The 13750-nt window shown below is 48.3% G+C and overlaps 1 protein-coding gene across 1 annotated transcript; it reads left to right on the top strand.

Moving 5' to 3' along the window:
• Positions 1–4192: 4192 nt before the first annotated feature.
• On the top strand, positions 4193–13241 carry LOC123091840 (serine-aspartate repeat-containing protein I). Its single transcript, XM_044513440.1, has 13 exons — positions 4193–4330; positions 4409–4518; positions 5062–6872; positions 6959–6992; positions 9740–9816; positions 10487–10546; positions 10636–10746; positions 10857–10934; positions 11083–11163; positions 11631–12018; positions 12314–12423; positions 12662–12692; positions 12766–13241. The coding sequence occupies exons 3-13, from the start codon at positions 5085–5087 to the stop codon at positions 12924–12926; spliced, it is 2919 nt and encodes a 972-aa protein (XP_044369375.1). The 5' UTR covers positions 4193–4330; positions 4409–4518; positions 5062–5084; the 3' UTR covers positions 12927–13241.
• The last annotated feature ends 509 nt before the right edge of the window (positions 13242–13750 follow it).

Below are 13750 nucleotides of genomic sequence, written 5' to 3'. Positions count from 1 at the left end.
GTACCGGCGTTAAAAAAGTGTCCCAGTCGCACCCCCACAGGCTCATTTTGCGCCAGATTTAATGAAATCTACGACCGTCGCTCGCAAGGCAATCCTAGGGAATAAGGGGGCAGATGGGGGCGCCGACACTAGTTTTTGGCTGCAAAAGGCCCACTGCCAGCCTCTAATCTCTCTCTCCTTCCTTTTTCTGACTAGCCCCACCACGTGAAGTGCCAGTGCATGCAAGAATCTCCTCTTTCTTCCACATGCCCGCCGCCCCTTCTCCTCCACGCTCCACCATACCCTCATCCGCCGTCGTGGCCTGCGCCGGCTCCGGACGAGCGAGTGGGCCGACGAGCGGGCGCAGTCAGGGCTCCACCGCGCCACCGGAGCTCACCGCCTCTCCGGCCAGATCTCCTTTTTCTCCTGCATGCCTGCCGCCCCTTCTCCTCCACGCTCCACCGCGCCACCCGAGCTTGCCGCCTCTCCGGCCGGATCCCGCAGGCGCGGCCGGCTCACCCCGCTGCTGCTCGACGCATCAACTGGCCTTTGCCTCCTCACCGCCGCTGGTCGCGTCCGCCTCCTCGCCGCGCGTGGGCCTGTGCCTCCTCACCGCCTCACTCTGCTCGCCGCGCACCGCCGTCGACGCCCTGCTCACAGCGCGCCGCCGTCGCCGCCCTGCTCATCAAGCGCCGGCCCGGGCATGCCGGAGCCCAAGCTGTGTCGCGGCGCGCCCGAGGGCCTCGACTCCAACAGCATCTCGCCGCCTCGTCCTCGACTCCAGCAGCGACGAGCCACTGCTCGTCGCCGTCCCCACGACTTCCTCCGCGCGGGCACTGCTTCGCCCCTGGCCGGGTCTGCTCACCGCCCCGCTCGCCGGCTCGCCCCGTCCGACTCCGCTAGCCACTTGGGCAGTTCGTGTGGTGGTGGTGGCTGCGTAGGTGCGTGGGGGGCAACAAGTGGATATTTTTCCACCCGGAGGCTTAAATTTTCGCCGGTAGCCCCCCAAGCGGCGGAAAAAATGCCTCCTGGGGGGCTCAACGACTGGAGATGCTCTTACCTTGGCTAGCTTGTGTATGTGTAACATGTACATGCTCACTGCCGCGTGCTGCTGCTGCTCGTGCTCAATAGAGTGGAGAGGAGAGCAGCCCCACAGTGCATGGCGAAGAAGCAGAGAGTAGGAACATGGTCGAGTGCGGCGGTAGTAGCAGCTCTTTCCATCGTCGGCTTGTCAGCGACAAGGCAATGGATGTGCGCGTGACAACGGCTGCGGGATCCACTCCGTATGCGCGAGCGTAGCTGGCGGGTGCGCTCCGGTTGCTGAAGCACCACGCGCCCGCCCAGTGCCTGTTTGGTCATGACTCATGGTTGCCACCTTGCTGGGCTGGGGCCATGACACATATCGAGGGAGGGAGCAGGCAGAATGAGGTTTGGTCGGGGATGGCAAGCGCCGCCACCATCTCTGCGGTTGTTGCGGGCGAGAGGGTGGGCTGTAGGGCAGGGATACTCTAGTCATTTTACAAGGGACCCACTTGACAGAGGGCAAAACATCAAAGTGCAAAGTAAGAGCATCTTCAGCCGTTCGGCCCTCCCAGGTGCTTGAAATATCGCCGCCTGGGGGTGCACCGGCGAAAATATCAGCGTGGGGCGGTCGGTTTCCCAACTGCCGCCCCACGACCCCCCAGACCCTGTTTTTGAAAAATAAACTCGGGCAAACACGATGCATATTCGTCCCAACTAGGCGATTTGCATTGATATTTTTACATAAACTTAAAAATATGAATTTAAAACTAACTAATACCGACCAGTACACCTAGCACTACCACGCCGCCGCCCGCCTTCTACATGCCGAGGAGCCTGTAGAACCAGGCGTCGTTGCCGCCGTTGTCGTGCGTGCCTTCGCTGTCCTTGCTGCACCCCTGACCACCGTCACTGATGCGCGGGGGCTTGGACGGCCCGGACGCTTCCTCGTCGTCGCTGTCGAGGATGACAACGCCGCCCTCATCGCGTCCGCGATGCCGAATCTCCGCGAGGGCGTGGTGCTGGTGCTCCACCTGCTCGCATACGTATTCCGCCTTCGTGCATTTGAGGGCAGTCTCGGCAGCGGCGACCATGTCCGCGTGCTCCTTCTTCACGGGGAGCAACCCCAGCTCGATCTTTGGACTAACGAGCCAGAAAGAAGAAGGAGAGGAGCGGCCGCCCGAGCGGCGTCTCCTATGGCTCCAGCTTGATGGGGCGGAGCGCCGGCCAACCGGAGGAGAGGGAGCCAGAGCCCAACGACGAGGAGGTCGCCGTCTCCATCCGCCGCGACGTCCAGGAGCTGCCGCGACGGCGCGAGAAGGTGGGGCGTGCCGGGTACTCCAAGTGCGCGTGTGTTGCCGGCCTCGATGTGCTCGAGGACGGCTTCGAGGGTGCGGTCGGGGACGCCCCACCATCAGCGCTACCCCTCGGAGCTGTGGCGGCCACGGGGCTCGACGTCGTTCGAGAAGGCAAGCTGGTCGGCGTGGCAGCGTTCAAAGTACGCCATCCACAGCGTGTTGCTGTCGGGGGCGTACCTCGGCTGGTTACGGACCTCCTCCGTCGGCAAGGAACGGTTGCGCGCGATCTCGGTGCGCTGGGCAGCGCCGGTGGGCGCTGGTGGCACCGGGACTCCGCCAGCGCTCAGCTTACGCGTGCCCGACACCCGCATGTCCGGCGGTGCCGGGTAGTCGGCCTCGTAGAGGAGCAGTGCCTTGTACTCGTGCAGGTGACGGCAGCCGAAGCCATTCGTCGTCGCGCCGTCGCTTGGGTAACACTTGACCATGCTCGTTGGCGGGGAGAAAGGGAGAGGAGAGGCGAGCTCGGTCGAGAGGGGCGTCGGCGACGAGAGGAGGAGCTGTGGCGAATGGAGTGTGCGCTCCCCGGTGAGGGAGGGGCGGCTTTTTATAACTGGGCTTGGGTGGTGGAAGGGCGGCCGACGTGTGTATGCGTGGCGGGCTCGGGCGGGACGCGCGTCGCCACGCCTTCACTGCGCCGCCCGTGAGGCATCAGTGGAGGCTGACCGGTGCGACAGCCTTGGCATTGATTCCCCACGGGAACCGAGGCGATGAGGACGACGATGCACTGGGGTCGATGACTCGGCGGGCCCGCCGTTCATTCGCGCCAAAAACGACCCCCCAGCGCCCCCAGCGCGCCGGGTTCGGCCTGGATCCGCCGACACCAAGTTCGGGCCTAACCGAAGAAAATTTGGATCTTGGATATGCGATTGGGCCGTTTTCAGCGCCGGCGTTAAAAAAAGACTTGAAGGGTCTATTGAGAACGCTTTGAAGGGTCTATTGAGAACGCAGCTGAAGATGCTCTAAGTGGTGGCTAAAAATCAAGCCTGACCGAAAGCAGCTAAATCTCTGCCGCCTCCTCATCCTCCAAGAAAGAAAGTTAGGGTTCGTGCCTCTCACCGGCGCCGACGCAGGTCCGCCTCGTCTCCGGTGGCCCTAGGGCCATGGAGGCGCGGTGGATCCTGGCAAGGGCCGGTGGGAGGGCTCCGTTTTTAGTCGTTTTTTTCAATCTTGTTAGGGTTTGTGTCCTGTTCAGGAAGGCGAGACGGCGGCGGCTCCCTGAAGATGGAATAAAGGTCTCCCCGCCTAACCCCTATTCCGGCGGTGCGTCTAGCATCGTTGGTGGGCGTGTGAAGGTGTGTCTCCGGCAGATCAATCTTTGGTGGATTTGCTCGGATCTCGTCGTTGTTCGTCTACGTTCGTGTGTCTTCGGTTTGGATCTTTTCGATCTATGTTATTTTTCATCGGCGGCGGTTGCTGTTCTGGGGTGCTGGTCCTATAGAGCCTTAGCACGATGACTTCCCGACTGTCTAATACAACAAGTTGTGCCGGGCTCCGACGATGGAGGGGCGATGACGGCGGCGCGCCTTCGGCTCGATTCAATGCTTGTAGTCGTCGCTAGGTGGTCTACGGATCTGAATGTAATTTTTATTTCTGGTGTTCGTTGTACTACTATGATTGAAGATGAATAGATTGAAAGTTTTCAAAAAAAAAGTGATGGCTAAAAATCAAAACCCCCAACAAGGCCACCGGCGAAAGTTGAAATGAGTCGCGCGATCCCAAACCTCTATGCCGAAATATAAAAGTGGATTGGAATCCAGGTTTGGGGTCCGGCCGTCCGGCGCACAAACCACACTGCTCCGAGTCCGACTAGCCCAACCATTTACTAGTTACTAGTATACAAAAGGAAAAATAAACTCGGAATATTTCTCCTCTCTCTCTCTCCCAGGAGTCGGAGGACAGAAACCAGGAGGCGACGGGGGCGGGGACGCGACGCGGCTCCACACTCTTCCGCACGAATCACCGCTCTCCTCTAGGTAACACCGACAGCAGCACCGAAATTTTCCGCTGCTTGTTGGAGATTACTGCTGCTTCACGTCGGATTTCCCGGCCAGGTTCGATGCGTTGCTGCTGCGGGAGCAGCGGCTGAGCTTGGGGCTTGCTAGGGTTTGCTCCGACTCGATCTTCAGCGGGGGTCGGGGGAGCACTTCGTCTGCTTGGGCAGGTTGCAGCTTACGACTGTGTGATTCGTTGAGCTTGGGCGGGTTTGGGTTGCGCACAGCTACGAGCCCCACACCCAGATATTAGGCTCGATTTGGGTGGAGTTCTTAGCTTCGTGCCGCTGCGTACCTGCTGTTCATCGGTTTTACCGATGGAATTTCATGTTTCGATCTGCAGCGGCCACTTTGCCGTGTCATTAGATGTGATTTTTTTTTGGGGGTGGGGTCGTGGAACCTAATTGTCCAGTTACTGGTTAGGGTTTTATCTCTAGTCGGCAGAAGGTCATTTTTTTTTTTCATAGCATTGTCTTTCTGTTGCCTTTTTTAGTGGTAGCACTCTTTGCAGTGGGATGGAGATAACCAAATCTTACATCATGTTTTTTTTAACGAGGGGAGACACTTAAGCTGTTCATTTTACATGTTTCCTGCTTTCTTTTGGATGAAAGCCACAAGCTTCACATCATTACATGTTTCACTCAGTTGTTTTCTTCTCTTTCAGCTTCTTACCTATTTAACTTAATGCACTTGTCCAAACTATTTTTCTGCAGCTGGAGCAATAAGGGACACCCGGATGACTGGGGCAGACCTGGCACCAGTAATGGAGTTGAAGGCTGTGGCAAATGGAGGAACATCCACTGACGTTGTTGCTTCTGATAAGAAGGATAATACCAAGATGGAAGAGGCTGGCGAGAGCAAGGATGTTGCAGTAGCGAATACCAATGCCAACCAACAGAATAAAGCCTCAGAAAATGGCGCTAAGGGCTCATCTGATGATGATGCCAAGATGGAGGAGGCTGAAGATGCAAAGGAAGATGATGTGGGTGCTGTGAAGCAGGCAGGTACAGAGGATGCCAAATTGGGTGACAATGCGGATGCCAAGGAAGGTAATGGCCCCAATGCAGCAGAACATGAGGATTCCAAAACAGCTTCTATTGAGGATGTAGTTGCAAAGGAAGATGACAACACCAAGTCAGCAGAACACAAGGACTACAAAATGGTTATTGTAGAGGATGCAGATGCAAAGGAAGATGACAAAGCCGCCAAGGCAGCAGAACATGAGGATTCCGAAACGGCTGGTATCGAGGATGTGGTTGCAATGGAAGATGACAACACCAAGTCAGCAGAATACAAGGACTCCAAAATGATTATTGTAGAGGATGCAAATGCAAATGAAGATGACAAAGCCAAGGTAGCAGAACACGAGGATTCCAAAGCGTCTGGTATTGAATATACAGTTGCAAAGGAAGATGCCAACACCAAGTCAGCAGAACACAAGGACTCCAAAATGGTTATTGTAGAGGATGCAGATGCAAAGGAAGATGACAAAGCCAAAGCAGCAGAACACGATGATCACAGAACAGGTGGTGTGGCAGCAGAACGCAAGGATCACAGAACAGGTGGTGTGGAGGATGCAGATGCAAATGAAGACATTGGCGCCAAGGATGAAGAGTGCAAGGATGGCAACATGAATACTGTAGATAATGCAGATGTAAAGGAAGATGAAGATGCCAATGCAGCAGAACATGAAGATGCCAAAATGGTTGATGTGGATGATGCAAATGCAAAGGAAGATTATGGCACCAAGGTAGCAGAACATGAGGATGTCAAAATGGGTGCCGTGGAGGATATTGATGCAAAGGAAGATAACAACACCAAGGCAGCAGAACATCAGGATATCATAATGGGTGTGGTAGAGCATGCAGATGTAAAAGAAGATAACAGTTCTAATGTAGCAGAATGCGTGGATGTCAAGATGGTGGAGGCTGAGACCAAGCCAGGAGATGCAGAGCTCGAAGACAAAGGGCACAAGGAAGAAATGGATGTGAACACAGAGGTCAAGAAGGGACCGAAAGATGCAGAACAATGTGGTTCCGAGATGCATGATGAATTGAATGGGCAAGGAAAGAATGGAGCGGCTCGGCAGCAAGAAAATAAAGCTGAAGAAATGAGTGATGATGATAGTCAAGGGGAAGAGGAAGTAGAAGAAAAGGGCCCTTCAGATAAGAAAGAGGAAGGAGGGGATGGTAAGGCAAACGAGAATGAAGAAAAGCTAGAAAAAGAATGTGCGAACAAGGAAGGAAAAGATGGCAAGGTAACAGAAGAGGAGGTCAGCGAGGCAGATAAGAATGTGGAAGAGAATAAGGAGGAAACACCTAAGAACAAGAGGGCAAGGAGTTCTAGGGATAGACGCCAGGGACAGGACAAGAAACAGCATGAGTCCAAATCCAGGGAAGCCAAAAGTTTACTAAACACTCCCAGCCCTTATGGTATTGATCGCCCTCAACGTGAGAGGAAAATTGTAGAGAGGTTGGTTGAAGTGATTGATAAGGAGCCAAACAGGAGCTTCGTAGTTGAGAAGGTTCATTGCTTGCAGTCATATTTCCTTTATCTTGTGTTTTTTCCTTTTGTCTGTGCTATAATTTCTGGTAAATCTTTTCATTGCAGGGTCGTGGCACTCCTTTAAAGGATATACCAAGTGGTATGGCCCTATGGCACACCTTTTTTTTTAACTTTTTACCTACTTTATTTTTAGGGGCTGCATAATAGACATCAGTTCTTGGTTAAGGCTATGTTCTTCTTGCATCAAGCACTTAAATCTGAGCACACTTGTCCTAATGATGCATGGTATTACTGAATCTGGGTAGAAGCCTGTTGTGAATTTTTAGGTACCAGTTAAGATCCTTTTCAGTTTGTTCCTGATCTGCCAGTTGAATCAACACGTTACATTATGTATATGCCTTTGATATGTTTAGTACTTAGTATCCATGTTTGTACTCCAACTTTATTCATATCTATATTTATTAGTCCAAATGTGTACAGATGCTATGAGCTTAAGCCAACACCTTTTCACAACCTTGTATTCAGTTCTGAAGCTGCTAGTCTAAACTAGTCTGCTATCACTAGTGCGTGTACGATCCTTATTTTGAGGAACTTAGATGGTGTTTGGTTCTAAGGGCAAGCCTGAGTTGGTTGAGTATATATGTCCAACCACGTGGTTAGGGGTAGCCACCTTTTGTTGTTCGGTTGAATGGATGAGAGGTGATTAGGAATAGCTATTTGTGTGTTTGGTTGAGAGGATAAGAGATGAATGATTGTTGAGGTGGTAAGATTATCCTTGTTACAAGTAATATAGCAACATATGTATGTCAAGTTTGAGCATTTGATAAAAAACATTTTCTTTGAATGACTATTCTTTTTGTTGTCCATCTACAATAGTTTTTGAATGGCAAAGTTTGAATGTTTGATAACAACATTAATTTTGAAAATAAAAAATGAACTTTAACATCACAGCCCAACATAATATAAAGCTTACTTTTTTTTTGTTCATCTGCAATAGAAAAAAATTAACTTGAAGATGAAATATACAACAAGCATTCACAAAATATGGCCATGAATCATCCATATATATACAATAGTATGCATATGCAAGTTTACACAATTCTTTGTCTTGGTGTACATCCCCAACAGTATTTTTTTTGACAGAGTACATCCACAATTGTATACACATATACACAAGTAGATTACTACTACCTCTGTACACTAATATAAGACGTTTTTGCGGTTCATTTTGAATGGCAAAAACGTCTTACATTGTACAGAGGTAGCAACCGTTCAAGCATACATACACAGGTATACGCGGTCGTCCAAGAATTCAACAGATCGGATGTCTCCTTCAGGCTGCAAGTCAAAGGGAATCGTCCAGAAATCAGAGAGAGGGAGGAATTGCTGAGAAGGGAATCGGAGCATGGGAATAGAGAGGATGGGGCCAGCCGCAGACCTTGGTGGTGGCAGTGCTCGTGTACTGCTTGGCTGCCAGCATGGGGTGTGGTGGAGCGGGAACCCGATCTGGAGCACCATGGCCATGTCAACTGAGCCCGTGTCCGCCTTTGCAAGATACTGTGTTGCGAAGCCTCATCTGTGCACTGTCGGCGTGGTTCATCTCTGCTCAGTTGTGCTCCTAGTTCTGGTTTATCTCCTTGCACGCACGGGGCATGGGAGAGGGCTGGGATAGAAAGAAAAGAGAGGGTGAGGCCCGCTGCTGCGCATTCTCCTCCTGCCCACTCCAGCCGTGACAGAGAGCATGGAGACTGAGCGAAAAATGTTTCGCGTGGGACGTGAGGGAAGGGAGTGTGGGCCGTGGGTGGTTGCTGTCATCCGGCATATTTTTCGGCTCTGCTCAATCAGTTTTTAGGGGAATATTCCTAGATTCTTTGCTATTCCTAGCCTTTCCGCAGTGGTAAAGCTGCTGCCTTGTGACCAAGAGGTCACGGGTTCAAGTCCTGGAAACAGCTTCTTGCAGAAATGTAGGGAAAGGCTGCGTACAATAGACCCAAAGTGGTCGGACCCTTCCCCGGACCCTGCGCAAGCGGGAGCTACATGCACCGGGGCTGCCCTTTTTTTTTCCTATCCTTTCCTGCCACCATACCAAACGAGTGTTTTCCTTGAGGGATAACGTGAACCAAACACCACCTTAGTGGATGTGCCATCCTTGATTTTCCACTGAGAAGTGAGAAGCTATGTGAATAAATTAGGTGTTGCATGGATTATTTACCTAAATTAGACTTGCAAATATATAGCACAGTTTTGCTCCAGCGAATTCTAATCTATTGCAGATGAGAGGATAGCTTCCATGGGAAATAGACTGATCAAATATTTATACTGTTATAGTCATTACTGAAGCGTAGTTATAAGTGAACTGTATTAGATGCAAACTTTCTTGTGTACTCTGGCCTGATTGAGTGTCCAACAGTAGTAAGAGGAGGCCAAAAGGCTCTAGTGACTAGCAAGTTTTTTTTTTTATTAACTTTAGTCAAGTGCTAGATTTTTGTATCTGCATACCATTATATCTTATCTTCAGCTGTAATTTGAATGGGATCCAACAATAACAATTTGATTCAAACCTCTAGTTGTGACCTGACTGAAATTCATTGGCATCTGGGATAGTATCAATGTGTCTTGAACTCTTAATGATGAGTAGCTGCTCTTCTTGCTGGTGGTATAATCAACAATTAACCAATAATAAACTACATTGGTCTCAGTTATAACTTTGTTTGCTCTATTGATGTTTCATGTCCATGTCTTCGATAAAAAAACGGACAATTGTGACTGTCTTTAATTTTACTGTTTCAGCTCCTGCAGTCATGCTGTAATGTGTGTGGTTTTCTCCCTTTCCTATTGCACTTCTATTGTCCGCTCACTGATTTGATTTTTGAAACTTATTTGCAGTGGCACAGAGGTTAACGAGGAAGAAACCTGCTGATCTTAAATTTCTTCACAATGTTCTTTTTGGGAGGAAAGGCAAGGTAAACATCTTAAATATTGTGATATTGCCTTTACGATAACTGGCATTGAAAACTTTCTGTTGTTGTTTGGGTTTTAATTGCTTCCTGTTCAGCTGGACTAAAATTATTCAAGTAACTTTGCACACTGAACTTCCCAAGAGGCACTAGTCCCTCTAGGTAAGTTTTGAGCACATGCATTGTCCAATTTTAGACTGAAGGTGTATACCCCTATATTCCCCCAAAACAGGTGTATACCCAATACTATCAGTCTGTTGAGGTAGTCCTTTGTCCGCTGTATATGTTATCTGGCAACAAAAGGTAGCAGGAGGAATAGTGTAGGAAAATTGTCAAATTTATACACTTGTGCAAGACCTTAAGCGATTAACACTGTTCTCGAGTCAAGCGATTTTCTTACTGTGTACTGCATGGCTTATCAAAATGCCATATTGAAACAGGAATGGCTAAGTTGTGGTGCACTGGGAATCTACTTTTACCGATCAGTTCAATTTCCATTTGCAAAATGGATTACCTCTGTTTCTACGATTTTTGGTGGTTAAATCTTAGAAGGCATCTAGTTGGTTTGGGTTCTTATTCAAGTAAAACACAACTGTTATTAGTTCCGTTCAGTAACTCTTAAGTTATAATTGATTGATGTAAATGCTGAAGTTCTTTTATGTTCTCAATGTTCCAGACTGTCGATTTTAAAGGCCATATACTTCAGTTCTCTGGATTTGTGTGGCATGAGAGCGATGTAAGCTGCTTTGCTCCGAATTTTGAATTTCCCATTATATTTAGGTGATGGAAATAGTTTAATCTTTAAAGAGTTCTATTTATCTGCAGGAAAAGCAGAGAGCCAAGGCAAAGGAGAAGCTTGACAAGTGTATGAAAGACATGCTGGTGGATCTCTGTTGGCTTCTTGCTATTCCGGTTCCCAAAACAAACATCAGAAAGGTGGTTTAATGTTCTGTTTATAGAACAGTGTTTTTGTTAAGATAGACGCGGTGTAATAACATGGTGAATATAGTGTGGCATCTAAACATAGTTCGGGATATCTCATATAGGAAGATATCGTGGCAAAGCTGTTGGACTTCATTGCTGAACCTCATGCTATGCCTGATTCTGGCCTCTCTGATGACCAGGTGAGAACAAGAATTGTTACCTTACAACCTATCTTGCAGTTGTACCTCAGTACCTTGCTGTTGTGATGTTTTTATGATTGGGATTAGAATGTGTGGTAATTGAACAATTTTTTTTTCTCTGTGTGCTTCATTCTCTCCTACTGTTTAGGGGTCAAATTCTAGGAAACGCAAGAGAGGAGGTGGTAGTTCAAGCAAGACTTCGGATATCACTCCCAAGAGGTCCAAGAAGGTATGGCGCCAGATTTGTCAGATGGAACCTGTCGGCTCTATTATTTTCAGTTGCAATTTTCGCATATAAAGGGCAGCCCGGTGCACGTAGCTCCTGCTTGCGCAGGGTTCCGGGGAACGGTCCGACCACTTTGGGTCTAGTACGCAGCCTTTCCCTACATTTCTGCAAGAGGCTGTTTCCAGGACTCGAACCCCGTGTCATGGTCACAAGACAACAGCTTTACCACTGCGCCAAGGCTCCCCTTCTGCAATTTTCGCATAGACATATTAATATCTGCAACATTTTTTAGTGCCTTTTGCAGTGCAACCAGAATGACATCTTCTTGATACTGTGTTGAGTATATACATGTACATACAAGTGAAGTTTGTGTTTAACTGTTAATCCCGTGACAAGTTAATGTAGCCACATCCATGACCATCATTCTTCAATGTTAAAAATCTTGTTCTCACTCTTCGTTGTTGCTTCAGAAATTTGCTGACGACATATCTCCAAGGCGAAAGCAAGCTCTGGAGTATGATACGGATGAAGATGTGAAGTCTGATAGCGAGGAAGATGCAGATGAATCTCATGATGAGCAGGAAGATGGCTATGACTCTGCCGAAGAAAAGGCAAGTAGGAAGTCCTCGGAAGTGAAATATTCTGCAGGTAGAAAGAAGGCTGCTGCTGGGAGCACCCATAGGACAAGTCCGCCAAGGACAGCAAGCAAGACTGCGGGCAAAACATCACCATCCAAAGGTTCCAAGGAAAAGGAGAGCCCTGATGAAAGTGCAAAGGTCTTCTCTAGGAAGAAGAAACCCATCATATCAAAGCATACTCCAAGCTCTGAAAAGGTGATAGAAGAAAATAAGTCATCAGGTAGTACAATCTATTCCATAGTACCTTGTGTATTATATACGCGCTCATTTCTTTTATGTTTGCTACTAATAATTATGAGTGTAGTTCTTGTTATCCATGTGGAGTATGGATTAACTGGTTGTTTGATAACAATTCCCGTATACTCCATTCATTTCTGATTTCTAAGGTCCTCATTCCAGTACTTGATGCAGTTATTGCTTATGGCTTGATCTGACAAGTTTCTTCCATTTTATGATATCCGTTAGAGCATATATGATGTTAGATTGTCCGGCAAACCTAATGATATTTTATCTAGGTAAAGAGGCAATGAAGAGCAAAGGCGAATCAGCAGAAGGGGGTCTGCCCAGTAAGGCTGAGTTGAAGAAGACCATTATCGGAATCCTTAAAAAAGTTGACTTCAACACGGTTGGTTACACATTGATCATTGATCCCACCATTTTATTGTTTGGTGTCTGTCCCTATGATAAGTATTGTTTCGGAAATATAGCTGGTGTTTGTACAGAAGTAGATTCTGAGATTAATTTCTACATTTGTATTACTCTTACTCGGAAGGTTACTTGCCCTTTTTGTTTTGACTGCACTTCTGTTTTCACTTGAAATTTCTCTTGTGGGAACTGACGTATTTTGGAATCTGATTTTGCAGTCTACTTTTAGCGACATTCTTAAGAAGCTCGGTAAGCCTATCAGTTATGTTTTTGTTGTCATTGCCGTTGTGGACCAGACATCCTAACAGATTGCGTCTTATAGATGACCATTACAAGATTGATCTGACCGCAAGAAAAGGAGCTATCAAAATTATGATTCAAGAAGAGCTGACAAAGTTATCGGAGCAGGAAGACGATGATCAAGACAAAAATGCAGATGCCAAGAAGAAACAGTCACGGCATCGAGCAAAGGTCACCGGCTGAAGCATTGTGAAACACCATAGCATTAGCGCCCAGTGTTGATTATTTTGTACTTAACGCCCACTTCACTTTTGCCTTGGTGGGTTCTTGGGCAGTCCTATGTTAATTATGGTTCCTATGTTTGCAAACACCAAAATCCTGGCCCTGTTTGTGTATGTGAAAACATAACCTGTAGGCAGCTCCGTACTGGGAGGCACTTCTAGCTAACATTTGTTTGTAGATTTGCATATGCTTTCCAAAACTCTCAAATGGTTGTAGCAGAGCATGTTGGATGGTGTGGTCATAGGTTTGAATAGAATATGGACATACTCGGATTTCTGTGCTGCGGCATTGGATTACAATGATGGGAGCTCCAGCGGTTTGAGCATCGCTGGGGCAGTCACGCAGGTTGCGAGGGGGAATATCAGATTGAATTCTGGACAATGAAGCAGATGGAAACGTGCTGCATTACGTGAAGAAAAAAATTCAGAAAGAAAATGCACTTCACTGATGTGGGCCGACACAAATGGAGGTTTATGTTCCGACGATTGGGAGTAAGACTGTTGCAGTCCCGTGAGTAATGTGTATGGCACCTACGATTGGCCGTTCAATATGCTGATGCCACTAATGGCTTGGCCATCTGTCAAGGTTTCAGGCATGGACGTTATGAAGGGAGATCGTATTCTGGAAAGGTGTAACCGGCGTAGAGTAATTGAGTAAGAGTGGGCTTGTGTTGGGCTGTCAGGCTGGTCATAGCGGGGAGTAACTTAGACTAGTAACATGCACATGTTACTAGTCTATATTACTGCCTCTATAGTGCATAATATCATAGATTAGTATCATAGATG

The sequence above is a fragment of the Triticum aestivum genome, chromosome 4B, assembly GCF_018294505.1.
Source record: "Triticum aestivum cultivar Chinese Spring chromosome 4B, IWGSC CS RefSeq v2.1, whole genome shotgun sequence".
Taxonomy (NCBI): Eukaryota; Viridiplantae; Streptophyta; class Magnoliopsida; order Poales; family Poaceae; genus Triticum; species Triticum aestivum.
Note: the sequence above shows the minus strand (reverse complement) of the source record. Positions and strands in the feature narration are given on the sequence as shown.

Coding starts and splice junctions, on each gene's coding strand:
- LOC123091840 (XM_044513440.1), top strand. CDS start 5,085: ATGACTGGGGCAGACCTGGCACCAGTAATGGAGTTGAAGGCTGTGGCA. Junction 6,873..6,958: donor GGAGCTTCGTAGTTGAGAAG/GTTCATTGCTTG, acceptor TTTTCATTGCAG/GGTCGTGGCACTCCTTTAAA. Junction 6,993..9,739: donor TTTAAAGGATATACCAAGTG/GTATGGCCCTAT, acceptor ACTTATTTGCAG/TGGCACAGAGGTTAACGAGG.